Genomic DNA, 18,985 nt, shown 5'->3' with positions numbered 1-18,985 from the left:
CATCTATAATATGCTCCTATAGCATGGCCCCCAGCTTAATACAAGCAGACACCAACCTAAATGAAGTATGGAGGCTTTTATATGCATTAAGCAGCATTTTTAACATATATATCCTTATTATATATATGTAAATACATATATATAGCTTTAGCTATATTACTTATATTTTTTCATTTGTGGTAAATCATCTTTATTCAATAATAAAATTCTAAAGTATGGCATAAGTCTACTATGGTCAAACATAGAGTGTTAATCCTCACAGAGTTTTAAAGTATGAGTTCTAATCTCAGATTTTTCATCACATAGTATCAGACTTTTGTTGTTTCTTTTAATTTTTTTTCCAGTTCCAAATTGTGTCCTCTATCCAATTCTTTGAGAAGACAAGAATTATATCTTCTATACATATGCGTACATATATATACATATATGTATTTTTAAAGAAAAACCTTCTTTTGCCTTACAATCAATATTGGGTATTGGTCCCAATACAGAAGAGAAATAAGGGCTAGGCAGAGGGGTTAAGTGACTTGACCAGAGTCACACAGCTAAGAAATGTCTAAGACTAGATTTGAACCTAGGGCCTCCCGTCTCTAGGTCTGGCTCCCAATACACTGAACCACCTAGCTGCTCCCTCCCTTTTGTATATTTTTAACAAAAATTATTTTATATTGAACTAGAGGCTATCCATCAGCTAAGAAGCCAGATTCTTGCAGATGTCCTCAGTTGGCATTGGGTGACTAGAACACATGCATATATGTATTTGTCCTAGACTAGAGATTGGAGAAAAAAGAAATGGAATTTTTTCCTTCAAAATGCTTTATACATACAGTAATGAATTGAGCATGTATTTTGAGATATCATTCAAATTTCCTTATTTAAAGCTTGGTACTTGATCATCATTTTTCCCCATAGTGTAACTGACCCAACTTTGTATTTCACGTTTTTTACATTAGCAGTCTACCTTGAGTGGCTTCCACAACTTTATGATGAAGAGTCAACTTCTGAAATTCATTCTGGACATTTCTTATCTGTCTCTGCCAGACTGTTAAACTGACATTTACCTTATTAATTACAGGATAGATAACTCAATTACAACAAACTGTCTTCAAACCCTCCCCTAAAATCTATTCTATTTTTTTTTAATCATAGGACTTTGAAAACTTGGATACAGTAGTTGGACTTCCACATACCTTATTTCAGACAGAATTCTCCTTTTCAGATGCCTTTACCTTGGTTGTCATTTTCTCCCTAGGCATGAAAGGGTTTAAAATGATGTAAGATATTAAGGTGATCTCTCTACTCCTTAGGTGGTTTTACTCAGAGATTCTCAACCTTTTCCATCATAAGCATTCAAATGACTATATCTACAGAATAGGCATACTGCTCTATGTAAGCAAGTCTGTACATTTCACTTTATATCCTTATGATCAATTCTGCATTTTCCCTGCCAGTAGAAGATAGGAGTATTAGAACAGGGAAATCCAGAAGTTTCATTTTAACCAGGGTTTTAGATTTTTCCAGGCCAGGACATTTCTCAGAAGAAACTTGCGAAAATGGTTTACATTTTATCTCCTTTTTCTTTTCCTCTTTGCACACTCTTTGGGAGATAAGTAAACAAAAAGAAAAAACAGCAAGGCAAAAGTAAGGAGAAGCTTAGGAACCTAACGAATCATCTTCTGAATTTATTTAAAAGTTAGTTATAGAAATTCCCATTATCTAATCTTATGTTAAATTTTTATTGTTCTCTTGCTTTTCCTAATTTTTCCACATTGCCTCAATACCATTTATACACAGGTAAAAGGAGTAATATTCTTAACTCTGACCATTCCACTAGGGGACTTCTTTTCACAAGAACCAAATTTACCCAGCAAGTATTTTTGCAAAGCCGCTTAATTTTAGAGTTTTTCTGAAGAGGCTGAGAATCCCTGGTATAAATCGAGATATTGTATATCATCTTAAAGTTGTTATACTTCAATCTGAGAGGAGAAAAAGCTATTAATCTCCCCATTCAAAAATATTTCCTCATAATTAGCTTTTATAAGATAAATGACAAATTACAAATCAATCCTATTGTAGGAATAAAACATGCAAAATGCTATTTTTATAATTAGTTAATACTATGCTTACACATACATTTTTGGTAGAATACTTGCTAAAAACAACTATTTGGTCAGTCAGAGAAAATTATTTTACCCATTATGCAAAAGTAAGATGAGAAAATAAAAGTATCTGGTCTTTTATTTTCTGATAATAAGTGATTACGTAGTTATGACACTTTTAAAATTTTACATGATGTGATATTTTGTATAATCACCTGAGTCATCTGATATGGGCTGCTTCTTTTTATTTCATTTTTAATTTTTCATTTTTTTTCCCAGAAGTAATGAGACATTAATGTGAATACTACCATGTGGCCAAGATAGAGGCAACTTATTAGAGATTAAGCTGACACAAGAATTATTTAATTATTTGTGGCTCAAGTAAAAGTATTCAGAATTCTTTTCTAATCACTTATCTGAGCATAGTAATAAGCAGGAAGAAATCAACCTTTAAATCATAATAGTTAAATAGGTTATTACTTTTGAGAAAAGTGCTAATACCTACACTGAGAAAAGTGAGCTCATAAACAGAACAATCTATTTATTTGTAACAAATAATTTTTCCATTTTTACTGGAAAGCATACTTTTTCAGAGTGAGTCACAGAAATGAACTGTGACTTATTTTCCCTAGAGTCCTATTGTTAAGTAAGCTACTTCTGAGTCTGTAGCTATAGGGCTGTACTGGATGTTGCTTGGCACATAATACATTTTTTAATTCACTGGTGTAACATTTAGTGCACTAGAAGGATCAGTCGTTGAATAGTTACAAGCCATTTACCTAAATAATTTGTTAAATCATGGAATTAATTTTTGGTGACAGTTCTAGCCAAGTAAACTAATGTCAAATGGAACATGTAAAGTATATCAATAAGCCATAAAAAAGCAAAGATACAAATAGCCCTGGGTATGAATTATCATTACAATAAATACACCTGAGTCAAAAAGGCATGCCAATCTTTTATTGTTTTCTAAATCTACACACACATATTCAAATTCTGAAAACCATGCAAATTCAGTTGGAGGGTAAGGAATGTGTTACAATGATACTAATGACAATTACTCATCTAAAAAGAATGAAATAGTGGCCTAAATTTAATTACATAGCATAATAATGTTTTGATTATTAAATTCTAAAAGCTAATAACCAGCCTAGTTCTTTTGTTTTATTTCTGGATAAACACTTCTTCTGATGAAAGATCATACAAAGTAATTACTTTCTGAATTATTAGATAACATACAAATAACAATAATGTACTCTTTACTGGGTACCAAAAGAAAACAATGATTTATTGCCATCATTAAAAGACTACAATTCAGATAATTATTCATTGATTATATGAATGAAAATATATTAACTATTAAACACTTATCACAATCTTAAACTAAAGTCATATGATCCTTATACTTAGCACATCAGTATTTCTTCCCTTGATTTTTGGGCATGTGCTGCATAAGTAAAAAGTTATTTTCAAAAGACACCAGTTGATCACTAGGTAATTGCGACCTACTTACTAATCCACTCATTTAATATAGACATTCCAGTAAATGTGAGAATAGTATTGTAAATGGGATCTAGTTTATATTCCCATTGATTTTGAGCATAAAAATTCTTCTGCTTTGTAAAAGAGGGTTAAATGAAAGATTCTATAACATTTTCCTCCTCAAATAACCCCAATAAGAAAAAGCAATGCAGTACTTTGGAAATAAATAAAATGGTTACATTTTTCTTCCATGATGGAAACTTTTTTTTGCCAATGAGCCACTATCTTGAATTATGTTGTTACTGTTTCATGTATAAATAGATCAATTTGCTCATTTAATCATTCAAGAAATATTAGCATACCTATTATATGTACATTTCCCCAGCTAGATTTTAGTATAATGATTTGTCTACAGGAAGCACATGATACTTATTGGATGAAATAGTCATAATTGTTAAAAATTCAGTTACTAAGTGGACATATAATTAATTAAATACACTGACACAGCAGAACAGACAGGTGTATTAGGGGAAAATGTACCATTTCTGGTTCTAACTCATGAAATGCCATAATTGCCAAGTTTTCATGAACCTATCTCTTGAACCATAAGATGATAAAACTGTTAAGTTTATGTTTGTAAATATCAAAGTACTCTGCCTAATGAATATAACTATTCACAGGTCTTCAGAATTATAAAGAATTTAAATAAAGAAGCATGGAGAAAAGGGAAAACAAAATCAAAGAGTTCTGAGTGGACACTTTTCATTTGTTTTTTAAGAGACCTACTAAATTATCTATTTAGTGCTTCAAAATATAACCATACAGAGTGCTTGGCCTTTTGTGTAGAAAAGTGACTCAACAATGATTCTCAGTGGAATATTAGGTACTTTAGTGCAAGGATTTTTCTTCTGTATTGTCTTCTTAGTCTTTAAGGCAAAGAATGTGGCCTTACACATAAAGGTGTTTAATAAATGCTTGCAAGATTGATTGCATTTATGGATTATTCAATTTTATAGGTTATTTCAGTCTCTCAACAAGCAAATATTATTGTCCAAAAGAGAAATAAATAGTCTTATTTTCTTTACATTTGGAAACAATGTTTTTAAAATTTAACAAAAGGTTCACTGCTCTTAGATTTAACCTTAGATTTCCATCTTAAAATATGTAGTCAGGTAACCACAAAAACTTTTAATAATAAAAAAGGCTTTTTATTTTTTCAATTGTAAGATAACCCTGCTCTATACTAGAGGAAAATGTTGCATGATTTCTTCCTCTGTTATGTCAAGCAAATCTTTTCTCTCCTCAAAGTTCTTGAAAATTAACTACTGAATTCTTGTTTGATGAACTTTTAAGAAAATCTTGACATGGAGGTATTTCAATATGGGGCTATTTTTTCTCATTTCTCTTAAAGAATGCTTTCTCTTTCTTCACCAAAACCTGCACTGTCAGAAGAGGTCACTGTATGAAGTTCTGAAGAATCTTTTGAAAGTCTTGCATAACTTGACCGCTGGCTTCGTTTATGGGTCATGCTTTTTAGATTTTCATTCTGTATTCCACTTGAGTTAGAACTGGAACCAGGGCGCAATATAACTTGAGAAATATCTCTAATTCCTTCCATTTCATCAAAATTTTGGTTAGCTCTATTAGCTGGAGCACTGTTGTTATTTAGGGTCACAGTACTGGGTGTTCGATTCAAGTTATATCCTTTTTGACCAGTCATAGTTGGCCAATTTTCCTCAGGGCTACTTGCTATCAAGCTGCATTCAGAAGGACTCTTCTTGTCTTCTGAGCAAATGGACATACGTGCTACAACTGGATCTTGAAGTCCACTTAAGCTGTGTGGGATTCCCTGTTTTCCACTGTGGCTGTCATCTTCGAGTTCTATGAGGTTAGCCTTTTCAAGATGGGAATCATCAGCAACTTCATTGTGAAGGGAATGATTTGGAGAACTTTCATTAGATCTTACTCCTGAATCAGAGGAATCTTTTTTGTCTAGAAGAGCATCTGATAAATACTCTTTTGCTTTAATGAAGGTTCTAATAGGTTCTGTGCTGTGCTCTGGAGATTTGGGTATTTTATCTCCTTTCCCTTCTACTTTTTTATCTTTGTCTTCCTTCAAAAGAGGAGTATTATCTGATTCTTCTGTCCCAGATTCATCTTCATCACTTGGAAGTTTTTGATAGCGCAGCCCACTTCCTTTTAGTTTCAAATCTGTCTGGAAGAGGCTGGGTCTTTCTGAGGATTTCTTTCCTGGAAGCAGCTTACTTCCAGACTGATCAGATTTTTCATCTTCTTCAGTGATGGGATCCAAAGGAGATGCATCATTAGTGGAAATACCCGAAGCTGAGTAATCTATAACATCTCCCCTCTTGATTAAAAATGACTTCCTTGTATCATCTTGTTTCAGTTCACTATCCTTTCCTTTTTCTTGTTCTATAGTGGAATGAATGGAGCCCCCTGATGAACTCTGACCCATATAGTACATCCCTGTGCTGTGTGGAGAAGATCTGCCACTAACTGTTGCAGAACTTGCTCCCCCTTCTAGCTGAGACATTTGAGCAATATATTCTCTATAGGCATCTCTATATTCTGCCTGAACCTTATCAGTAAGTTTTGAGATTTCAATACTGGAATCCTGTGAATTGAGACTTGAAAGACTTGGGGTTCTGCGAGTTTGTGACTGTGAAGACAGAAAAAAGAAAATACTTTAAGAATTCGACTAAGCAATAAAGAAGCCTAACAAACACCAGGAACTTTGAAATCCTGAAATTCTCAAAAATCATTTAAAAATTATCAACATATTATGAAAAAATCATTCCACTTAAATTCTATAGCCCAAGCAGTTTTTAAAATGTTTCAATAATTTATAATACTTTTACAAATTTATTTTATATAATTTTAGCAAATTAATTTAGAGTTATCTTTTTAAAAATATAATAATTAGCACTTGTATCAGCAAATGATCTTGGCACTTTCTTTTTAATATCTACAAACTGTCACTTTGGTTAAAAGTTAGTAAGAATGATAAAATAAGGTTATGGAGAAAGGGAAAGAAGTCATAAATAGAAGACAAAACTTGACAAACGTCAGAGTTTTCAATAAAATTTTAGAAGTTACTTGTCTAACATACTTTGAAAGATTTAGGAATTCTTATCAATGTAATAACCAATTAGGATTCCAAAGGACTCCTAATGAACTATATATAATACTCCCAAATAGAGAGGTGGTAACCTTAGATTATGCACCAAGGAATGTGTTCATTTGGATATGTGGGAATGTTCTAGATATGGGAATATGTTTTGCTTGACTATACATATTTATTACAAAAGTTATCTTTTTCTTTTTTTAAGGGGTGGGGGAGATGAATTTTCTTAAACAAAAAAAAAATGAAAAAAATGAAATTGTACTTCTATGTATTGACACTTTGAACTTCAGATAAATCTCTAAGACCATAAGTTATAGATGGATTAAGATATGTGTCAGTGGAGGAAAATTACACACCATGGTCTCCTCAATCAAATATGTAACAGGTTCTTAACATATGGGCTGTCAAACACCATGTCAAACACAAAAATAATCAATATTACTTGTGTGTAACTGCACTTAATAAGGTACAAGGAAAAATAAAGAGAATAAAAGATACAAAAGAATAAAAGAAATGAGTTAAGGCTAGGAGTTGCATTAAAAAATAAAGATGAATGAGACATGAAAGAGAACAGGTTTCCATATCAAGTTGGAATCAGAGACTCTAAAAGCTGGAGAGAGCTAGTAGTGTCATGATGAAAAAAAAAAACTTCCCTGTGAATAAATTCTTTTAAACATATAATTTGAAAAAGAAAAAAAAAATCCTTCTTAATGCTTCTTAAAGTAGTATTCTCTTTTTGAACACCTCCAGTGACTGTGAAATCACTAATTCATCAAGCTGTTTTATCCTATTTTTGAACACCTTCAAGTGAGAGCAAGTTCTTATAGTGAGCCAAAATCTGACTTCCAGGACGGTCTATTTGTAGTCCTTATCTCTACAGTAAAATAGAATACTGTATTAATACTTACTGTATTAAAAAGTCTTTCAAATTTTTTTAAATACAGCAATCCCATCATTCCCCATAGTCTTCTCTGCTTCAGAATAAATTTCTCTAATTTCTTCAACTATTTCCCGCATAACATGACTATATTATGGGCCCTCACCATTTTGGTAGCTTTTCTCTAGGTAATCCATTGTTTGTTAATATGTCTCCTAATGTATCTAGAATTAAAAGCAATATCCCTTGTATTCTGATCCATGCCACTGTAGGACTATTAAAATTCTTCACTCTGGATGCTTCCATAAGAGTAGTCCAGCTTAAAACTTAGAATTTCAATTCAAGAAATTCAAGAAATTTCAAAGGAACCAGTAAGTGACAAGGAAAATAAAGAGTAGGAAAACAGACACAGAATCAAAGAAAAGGGGTAAGGAAAAAGTAGAAGGGGAAAAAAAGGTAAAAATCAAAAATATGGAAGCAATAAAGTGAGCCCCCAATGAAAGGAAAATGTACTGTTTCCTTCTGTATATTCATTTATAATGTGATAGTGTAAAAATTAAATATCTAATAAAATATTACATTTTTAAGAGATTTATTAATGATCATTAGAAATCAAGGAATAAAGAAGATTGAAAATAAAGACCACGTGCCCATGGCTGATCAGCCAGTTCAAATACATGCCTTACCACCACCACACTCTGGACCAGAAGTAAAGAGGTGGGACCTTCCATGTCCCTGCCTAATATACCCTATCTATAGGAAGTATGTATTAGCAGTAAGTCAGTGGGTTCCTGGGAAATGTAGTTCTTTTTTAGGGTAACAGATTTTCAATTATACAATAGTAATTACAAGAATTCTGCTGCTTATCAACTTAAAGAAAGGTCAGAAGGTCACAGAAAGAAACATGAAGTATAGCATATGGATGGATGAATTCATTCTCAAGATACTAAAGACAACCCAGAAGGAAAGAAAGAGGCTAATCATGCTAAGGGAAGCAGGTGAGGTGGGATGGTAGGGAACAAGGAAAAGAGAATAAAGTATTGCCCTATTCTCACCTTTAATTAGTCCTCTTAAAAATTCAAGTAAAAGAATATATATTTTTAAACCTTTTCCTTCTATCTTAGTTATCAGTTCTAAGAAAGAAGAGCAGCAAGGGCTAGGCAATTGGAGTTAAGTGACTTGCTCAGGGTCACACAACAGAATCTTTTTTTAAAACTCTACTGTCCGACTTCAAAAAAAAAGAGCATCCTCATTTTAGCCTCAAGTAGACAGGCATTGAAGGCTAGACTCCAATTTTTAACGAAAGAGTGACAAAATAAAAGAGGAACAATGGGAGATAAAAATGGAAAAAATAAAGGAAACACAAACAAGAAAAATGAATAAAACATTTCCCATTCATTCAAGAAAAATGATCCTTATGATAGTAGACCTACCATGCATTATTGCTTCTCCTGAATATTATTTTTCCTCTGGATTGACTTTCCTCATAGCTGCTTTCTATTTTTCATTCTCTCACATTTATCCTTATGTGTTTTTCCTTTTCTCCCCTTCATTTCCTGAATCCTGCTCATGTATTCCTTCTCTGGCTCTTCTTTCCCTCATTCCTCCTTTTTTGTTCCTCACTTCCTCTTCCTTTTCCTGCTCTTCACCTGTCTTCTTTCCCCTTCTGCAGAACATTCAGGGAAAGAGTCTGCATTCTAAAATATCTATAATTGTTTTCCAGTTATATTTAACATCAGATGCAAATGTGTGATTATGAAATTTGTTTACCATTTTGTGTATATACAGTTCTGTGATAAACTTGTTTTAACCATTTATGACTTAATCTAATTTGAGAATATTAAATGGAAAGGAGAGTGACCAATATTTTACCATAAAAATAATGCATTTTCCTTTTACTTCAGACACTAAAGGTAATTTTGATAAGTACCTGCCAACTTAAATTACTGTGGCGTGGAGGAGCTTCTTCAAGACTAATAGTGTTCAGTTCTTCAAAACTAAAGTTCAATGTATAAGGAGCCTGATTAGAAAGCTCTGTATGAGGCAATTCGTTATGTAAAGGGTGACAAAGAGATTCTCCATTAGAAACTGAGATTTCAGAATGCTCAGGTAAATCCTCGGTAGTTGCTTGAGTTTCTACATTTCTCATATCAAGTACCTTAACAAAACAAGAAAAAAACAGTATTACTGGCACTACTAGAAAACCCTTAAAATTCCAAATTGTATCAGAAAGCAAAAAATTTGAAAATACACTTTCTTTTAAATGAATTTCAAACAGTATATATGGCTACCTATAAAAACTTTTGTTAAGTAAAAAGAATAGATACTGAATCTTTTAAATTAAGAGAAACACTGTCTTATAATTTGCCCATTATACTATCAGCATTACTCTGAAATACAATTGAGATGAAGGAAAAAAGAGTGATACTTTTTAATACAAGCCAGGAAAACCAGTAAGTGTGTTATAACAAAACTTCTGGATAAATTACATTTAGGTATGGTTTGTCAAACATCAATATATAAAAGCACAAATGTTATATATGTTCTTCAATTAGGAGGAACAAATAAATCCTTGGATTATATTTTAATAGATAAATAACATTTACTATTTCAATTTCTATTCATTTTAACTTGTTCTTTATACACTTATCTATGTACATATTCCAGGTTAGAAATTAAGTTCCTTGAGAATAGCTGCTTTTTTTATTTTTGTCTTTGTTCCCCCAGCACTAAGCACAATACCAGATGTAGAGGAGGCACTAAATAAGTGCTTGTTGGTTGATTCTGACAAAGAAGTGAATAAAAATTATTTAATCTTACCATACTTCTGAAAAGATGCCAGTCTCCAAAATTCATGTTCATTTCTTTCTTTAGCTCATCAATGCTACACTGAGCCAGTACACGGCCATTAATATTTGCCTGATTAAATTAAAAATTTAATATATATGTTTTATATATTGATAAAAGCAACATGAATTGAATATTTAGTTCATTTTAATGATAATTATTACAGACTAGAAAAGGTTGTAATATTATTTATTATCAGGATATCATTTCAACAATTTCAAAGCACTTTATTAAGCAAAAAGTCTCATTCATCTCTTACTATTTAAATTCTTACTAACATATTAGTGGTTTATTAGGCTAGTTTAAGCACCACCTCACTCACTAGATGTTTTACAGTCTCTAACTCCTTAATGTTTACTTCTTATTTTGTAAATTAATCATGCTCTTCACTCCTTCAAAAATCTAACTTCATCAGTGTGGAAACTCTCTTCCAAAGTAAATCACAGTACTTGGCAAAAATTTCATGAGTAGTAGTCACCCAAAAAACACATTCTTGGATTTTAATCTTCTCATTAGGCTCCCACTCAGCTGGTTGTAATATGTGCTCAACCATCAACTCCCCTCAGATCCTGAGGGAGATAGCCCAGGACCCTGTGTTCAAGCACCGTGAGCATAATTGTACCCCCAAGATCATCATCCCTGTTCCCAACTCAGTTCCTGAATTCATTATTCAGGGAAGTAAATCTGAAGGAAAGGAGTTACCCAGCCCCACAACTTCCACCAGCAATGTAGGAAAACCAGCCTATCTATCTGAGGTACAAAGAACTCTGAAGGAGAAAAGAGGAAGGATGTGCCAGGCAAATCAAAATTCTCACACCTACTTAACCACTGCCTCTATAGCTCTGCTATAGACCCTGACTCCTCAGTAGCCCTAGCCATTAAAGTCTTTGGTGCTGTTCAACATAAGGAACACATAAAGATGTATCCAGTGAAATGACATTAAAGAAAATGCATTATCTCCATTTTGGTCATTCTATCCTAAGGACCACAGTACCTTTTCATTTGACTTGTAGCTAAAATCTTTCTTATGTGTTGTCTCTTCCATTAGAATATGAGCTTTCTGAGAGAAGAAACTGTCTCTACATTTCTATTTGTAAGTTGCCAACTAACACTTACCAAAATACTTTGCACATAGTAAGCACTTAATAAAGTCTTTTTTTCTTTCATGAATTTGCTCAAGAATAAGGGAAAAGTTTATTTCATGATTTCTCAAATATAATAAGAAATGATAGGGTAGATCATCTCATTTGTGGAGATGCTACATTCTATCTCTGTTTGAAGGTTTTTGATGCCCTGTTTGAAGGTTTTGAAGAGGAAGTATGGATCCTTTAAATGTATAAAAAAAAGTCTGTGCCAAAGGCCTGGCTATAACTTAAAAAACCAAACAAAACAGTAAAGGTTACTAAACGAGTCAGTCAAACTCTAATTTTAAAATAGGTGTTACACAGATTCTAATTTCAAAGGTCAGAGGAATAGTTTGGTGGAAGAAAATGAGTCTTCTGATTTAAAAAAAAAATCTGTTCACTTTATCTCTCTTCTCAAAAAAGTCAGGTTCTTCTCTTAGAGAGATATGGAGAAACTGAGAAAGCTAAGTAAAAACCATCTAGCACAGTAAAAAAAGTCTATGCTATCAAACCATTTTCATTTAAATTAGCAAGAGAAGAAACATTCCAGGAATTGTAACAAATAGGAGGTAAACAAAATTCATCCCTGCCTCAAAATTTAAGGGCTGAAGACATACCAGAGACCAACCAAGGATGATTATTAGGTTGGAAAAAAGAGGAAGGACAAGGGTTGGAATGACAGCTAAAGAATGGAGAGGCTTATTACAGTATATATTTATATTTCTTTAATTCTGGCTCTAATATTTTTTTCAGTATCACAATAATATTAATGATTATCTGTTTCATGAGCTGTTGTGCTAAAAAACATATAATTTCATATTCAGTGGATAAGTCTGGGATGATTTTGAAATCACAAGTTCATAGTCTGTACCTAGAACTTATATTCGAATGCTTTCCAATAGGACCTAGCAGAGCTTTGTGATTCAGAGGAGGAATACTCGTTTTTCACTACTAGTGATACTTTTAAAATGAAAATATTCTTGATTAAGATAACTTAACCAGTTGGAAATGTGCTCACCTGCAAGGTGATCATTCAAAGTGAAGCCTTTCCACACAAAGGCATGGCTATTTGACTTAGCAGAAACTAAAGACCAATTAATGGTAGCTAATCAAATTATAATTATACTGGCTACAAGGACATTTAATTCTCTCAGGTTAACTGTGTCAACCTAAAATCACTAAGTGAGGGGCAGCTGGGTAGCTCAGTGGATTGAGAGCCAGGCCTAGAGATGGAAGGTCCTGGATTCAAATCTGGCCTCAGGCACTTCCCAGCTGTGTGACCCTGGACAAGTCACTTAAGCCCCATTGCCTAGCCCTTACTGTTCTGCTTTGGAGCCAATTTGATTCCATGACGGAAGGTAAAGGTTAAAAAAATAACATAAAAATAAAATAATTAAGTGAAGTTATACAATCATGAAGTTAACATGTCCTAAAAACAATTTAAAAAATGTATTAAAACTGACACATTTTGATAATTTAAGTTAAGACTAATAAATGTCAAAAGGGAAAAATAAGAACACAAAATATAGGGTTTGTGATTGAAAATAGAACTAAAAATCTAGATGGTAATGCTATTTGGATATAATAATAGTTTTTTAAGCTTTTTTATTTTTAGATATGCCCATTTTACACATTAATGGAAAAGGTAGAAAACCTGGGATAATGAGAAGGATGGAACCACATTTAGAATCTGGCTTTTCTTGCTCCTGAGAGAGTATACTTTTTAGTAAGAGTTAAATTCATTGGCTTCACTGTCTTTATACCATCTCCTTTCCTCTTTTCTTATACAAATATTAATATAATATTCATATACACACACGTATATACATGTCACCTGCTTTATCGTTGCACAGTACTGAGGTATCATATTCTGGTCCAACCCCTCTATTTGTTTCAGTTTCTCACATACAGCATCCACAGTCATTGAGTTCAATATTACTGCCACTCCTGCACCTGATGCTGTTCCCTAGAGAGGGGAAAAAAATATAAATATACACACAATATTTTTAATGTTATACTTATCAAATGGGAAGGAAATATTACTAAAGAAATTGTACAAAACTGTTTTAAAATGTTGGATTGTCAAAGTGTTGCTCACTATGGAAAAGCTGCACCTTCAGTAAATCACCCATTTCTTAAAAAAGGAAACAAGAGGTATTGGCCAGCAAGCAAACTCAATAGGAAGTGTTTCCTAAATGAGTCTTACTCAAGAGATAAATTTGAAGAAAAAGAAAAAAAAGTAGGGAAAAAAGATATAAGAGGGGAGAGCTCACACAGAGAACCAAAGTGTCTAGAAATACTATAAGGAAAAACTACCCTCAAATGCAAATGTCATGTGTTTTCCTCTGGTCCTCAATTCTATAATGCACCCTTACACTGCCTTAATCAAAACCAAAAACCCTGAAGATTATCTGGTATCTTCTATATTTTAAATAAATAATTTGTTGCTAAAGAATAGTGGTAAAATTTTAAATTTCCCTTGAAACAATGGATATAGCCCAACATGAAAAAGAAAAGTAGATTTACTTCTTAGTTATATCATTAGTTGAAGATACCATATTGGAAAATCTTAATCATATTATTTAAAAGACAAAAATAAGATTTATTTACAAGTTATTTAATAGCAGGGACAGATATATTGCTTTTCCTTCTCCTCTCCATCAATTTTATATCAGGATAAAGATGGTAAACACTACAGGCAAAAAATAAGGAACATCTTGAGCTAGTGCACTTACCATTATAAAAATCAGCTGGCTGGGGGAACTTCCTATATCACATTTAGTGGAAACCAAGACCATTCTAGGTCATTTAAGAAATCTACCTCCAAGTAAAAATGATGAATTGAATTACAACCTCTGAGGCTACTATAAAATGTTGTTTAATATAACATATTAATATGGTAAACTCTAGTTAAAACATATATAATATACATTTGCTTTTCTGAATGTATACCACCTATTCTACACACACTGCATTCCTGTGTATATGTATAAACATATTTGAAGTAACCCATGTAGTCACACATATAGAATTTAAATGACCCCTTCATAGACTCCAGGAAAATGACAACTCTATCACTGACAGAAAAAAGAGGAGGAACCCATGATGTAGAACACAACAAAGAAAAATATATTCATTTTATCTGAAAATACATAATTACAAAGAAAACATGCAAAATATATATCATGGCATACTAGAAGAGTTGGGATCAGGTACTTTAGAATGACAAAAAAAATCAGCATTTTTGCAATGAAATTATAAGTAATTTATTATTTATTTTCATATTTTGTATTTTAAATGAATGATGTAACTGAATATCAAGTAAATTCTAAAAGAATTGTATCTCCAATATATATTTTATTGGATATTTTGTCTCCAATATAAAATGCTATTGTGTATAGTATGAATATGTATTATATGAATAGATAATATATCAGTGAAAAGGCAAAAAAGAATCAGATCATAAAATCATCTTACTCATAAAAATATTAGACTCCATTAAATTTTTACATTTAGTTAGATTTTAAATCAATAATTATTAGTCTATAATTTAGTAATAAATGCTCCAAAATACAACTGAATGTTCAGTTCTTTCAGAGGAATCATTAGTACATCCAGGCTACTAGTTATGTAAAAGTCAGGAGTATATATTTAAGTTTCTAAGCTACATCCAGGGAATACTTTATTCATCTGGTTAGCCAGAAGTAGATTATTGGGTCAGAAAGGACATCTATGGAATGTATTCTATTCTCTTACCATGAAGCAGAGTTTTAATTTTGTAACACCAGGAAAAAAATGTCACAATATAAAAAGTACTACTCAAAATAAATTTGCTAGTGAATAACATATAGTTTTATGTAAAGGACCAATATGCATACTACCGATTAGCAGAATTTTAAAGGCATGAGTGTCTATAATAGATAAAGAAGTAATTAAGTCTAAAAATCCTCTGAAAGCAGTAAAGCCGTAAAAAAATATAGGTAAGCACAAGCTCAGTTTAAAAAAAAAAATTTACAGTCACAAATGATTACAACTATCATCACGGTTAAAATATAATTTAAGAAAATATTCAAAAAGAGTCCTTAGACATGATTGTTCTAATCCCTTGAATTTAGGTAGATGAATGTGGGAAAAATAACTGTGTATCCTCAAAGATTTTGCAGAATGAGAATGTTCCATGAATTCCCTCAAAGATGCAACTGTAGGCAATTAGTACGTTCTGGCTGATTTGAAGTTAGTAGTTTCCCTAAATAAGCACTAACTTATTTAAAACAACTTATTTATATAAACATGGTTTTATAGTAAATTAAAATCCTATTTCTCAATAAGCACACAAATTTCTTGGACATTTCTGAAATAGTTTCACATCACTATTGGTAATATGCGCTTATGATTAATTTATTCTTTCCTTAGAATATAATTGAATATGTGTATAAAATTTTATTCTAGGCTAGTTTAAAATAATGTATGAAATGTTTTGGTTTTTTTTTTAAACAACCTGCCCAACTTCCAGGTATAAATGTTATACTTTTCAAAAGCTAAGAAAAATGTAATTTTTATTTTTTATTTTTATTTTTTTTTAAAACCGTTACCTTCCGTCTTGGAGTCAATACTGTGTATTGGCTCCAAGGCAGAAGAGTGGTAAGGGCTAGGCAATGGGGGTCAAGTGACTTGCCCAGGGTCACACAGCTGGGATGTGTCTGAGGCCAGATTTGAACCTAGGACCTCCCATCTCTAGGACTGGCTCTCAATCCACTGAGCTACCCAGCCGCCCTTGTAATTTTTATTTAAAAAAAAAAACGGAATAAATTGATACTAGGCTCAAGCATTATCTTTAGGTTAATATCATATGATAAATGTTTCACTTGATGAATTTGACTAGGAAGAGAATTCTATGACACAAGAAATTTTCAAAGAAATATTTAAGAATTAAAGCCTTTTACACTGTAGATCACCATCTTCTTTTTGATATTTTGTTTGTTATTATTTGTTGTTATGTTATTTCCTGGTTCTCCTTTTTCCTAACTTCTCCTCTATCTCCTTTGATGACTCTTCACTTAACAGTGGAGATATTCCAAAGTTCTGTCCTGGACCCTCTTCTCTACTTGACTCCCATGGTTTTCATCTGTATTACTACGCAGATGATTCTCAAATTTACTTGTCCAGGCCTAATGTCTCTGACTTCCAGTTTCACATCTCCAACTCCATTTTAGACATCTCAAATTAGATATCCCATAAACTCAACATATCCAAACTGAATTATTTTCCTATCCCCAAGTGTTTCCCTCTTTCTAACTTTCCTACTACTGCCAAGGTTATCACTCTCCTCCTAGTCATCAAGGCTTACAATCCTGGACTCTTCACCCTCTCTCACATACTCCTGAACCTAATCTGCCATCTTGTACTCCATATATCTCATATATTCTTCCTTCATTCCTCTGACAATGTGACCATAAGCTTTTATCACTTCATTGCAATAATCAACTTACTGGTCTCCATTCCTCAACTTTCGCCTTACTTCAATTCATCTTCCACTTAGCTGTCAAAATGATCTTCCATTTAGACAGATCTGATGATACCAGTCCTCTATTTAAAAACCCCAATGGCTTCTTATTATTTACAGATCAAATATAAAAATCTTGTTGACTTTCAAAGCCATTCATAACCCAGCTTGTTTCTACTTTTCTAGCCTTCTAATACTTTACTCCCCTCTTCTCCCTTTCATATGAGGCAACTAAGAGGTACAGAGTGAGGGGCCAATACATAAGAATACCTGAGTTCAAAACCTACCTTGGATTCCTTCTAGCTATAAAACTCTGAATGAGTCATTTAACCTTTGATCTGGTATCCTCAAGTATAAAATAGGGGTAATAATAGCACTTACCTCCCAGGGTTGTTGAATTTCAAGTGAGATATTTGTAAGCACTTAGCATTTTGCTTGGTATACAGCAGGCACTTAATGTGTATTTGTTTCCTTCCTTCCTTCCTTCTTTTCTTTCTCTGGAATATCATATTTCTTCCCCCTACTCAAAACATTTTCATTAGCTGACCTCTATACTTAGAATCCTCCTCTTACTCATATCTCTACCTCCCAACCTCTCTGGCTTCCTTCAAGTTTTGGGCAGTTCATCCTCTGGAAGAGGCAGAGAGTTTGAAGTTTTATCAAGCTCATCCGATACATCTTTATAACAATCTAGGAAATATACTAAACTAAATTCTAATCTGAAAAGCCAAGAGAAAAACCATAGTGAGTCATTTTTCCATTCCAGAGGGATATAGGACAGTAGATACTGGGATGGCGACTAGCCAAGAGTAAAGACACAGTAATGGAAATAAGTATACAGAAATGCTAAGGGATCTGAAAATGAAGTTCAAGGCCAGAAACACTAGGGCAGAAAGAGATCACAAGAGATCCCTAAATCAATACTGAGAAAAAGGAAAGAATCTTGGCTGACAGCTTTGTCACTCATTACCCAGTTCCAGGACAGAAAGAAGCAGCTGTGACAGGGACACCAGTTGTTTAGGAAGCAAAGAACAAGTTACAAAAATACCTCTGTATGACTGAGGTGAAGAGTAGGGAGAAGGCTCAATTCTAATCTTTATTACATATAATCCTTTAGTGGAATAATCAGGGTAAGAAACAAAAACAAAGGGGAGCCAAGAAGCTCAGTCACTCTGAACTTGCAGAATTCTCAGTACCCTAATAGTGAATGAGACAAGCAGCAGTCTACTCAAACTTGACCATACAGAGTATAAGAGATCCAAACCTGGATCAGGAACTTGCAGAGTACAGACTAGGTCAAGGAATGGAATTTTTCTCCAGATCTCACCAACTTGGAAGCACCAAAAACATGTAGAGAAGTCCCCAAGACTGAGTTATGGAAACAGCTGAAGAACATTAAAAAACAGAAACTTCAGATACCATCCCCCTGAAGGAAGCAGAGCTCAACACTCATCATGAAGTAGGCTGGAAGAATGAAGAAACCAAAAAATTAATCCAACTACAGAGCTACAGTGGTGACAAAGGAGGCTCAAGACATAAACAGCAAAGAAGAAAAGAACTTAAAAATACATATGAGCAGTCTCAAAGAAAAAGGTAGATTTGACATAAACCCAGCAAGAATTCCTAAGAGTTAAAGAGAGGAATAAAAGGACAAAGAAAGGGGATTAAAAAAATAACAAATAAAAGCACAAATGGAAAGAAATGGGGGGAAATGAGTTTTGGAAGAGTTATGAAAAGAGAATTAACAGCTTTGTAAAGGAATTAATGACATTGCTAAAGAAAATAACTCCTTAAAAATGAGAATTAGACAAAAAGAAGCTATTGACTACATGAGACAATAATATCAAAAGACTGAAAAATGGAATAAAAAAAGAAGAATTTATATAATGGAAGGGTGTGTGGGAGAGT

At 32.9% G+C, this 18,985-nt stretch overlaps 1 protein-coding gene across 7 annotated transcripts in view; it reads right to left on the bottom strand.

Moving 5' to 3' along the window:
- Positions 1 to 1,190: 1,190 nt before the first annotated feature.
- KIDINS220 (kinase D interacting substrate 220) overlaps positions 1,191 to 18,985 on the bottom strand; it is a 148,569-nt gene continuing 130,774 nt past the window's right edge. For 5 of the 7 annotated variants that reach the window (XM_003339645.4, XM_007476167.3, XM_007476168.3 and 2 more), the window contains 4 exons: positions 13,409 to 13,540; positions 10,424 to 10,522; positions 9,534 to 9,761; positions 3,045 to 6,261 (listed from right to left, as the gene is read on the bottom strand). In XM_003339645.4, the coding sequence (XP_003339693.1) occupies positions 4,987 to 6,261; positions 9,534 to 9,761; positions 10,424 to 10,522; positions 13,409 to 13,540 (1,734 nt within the window). In that variant the 3' untranslated portion in view covers positions 3,045 to 4,986. Of the gene's footprint in view, positions 1,249 to 3,044; positions 6,262 to 9,533; positions 9,762 to 10,423; positions 10,523 to 13,408; positions 13,541 to 18,985 lie in introns of those variants that run through there. The other 2 variants (XM_056813332.1, XM_056813333.1) reach the window with 1 other exon arrangement.

The sequence above is a fragment of the Monodelphis domestica genome, chromosome 1 (genome assembly GCF_027887165.1).
Source record: "Monodelphis domestica isolate mMonDom1 chromosome 1, mMonDom1.pri, whole genome shotgun sequence".
NCBI classification, from domain to species: domain Eukaryota; kingdom Metazoa; phylum Chordata; class Mammalia; order Didelphimorphia; family Didelphidae; genus Monodelphis; species Monodelphis domestica.
Note: the sequence above shows the minus strand (reverse complement) of the source record. Positions and strands in the feature narration are given on the sequence as shown.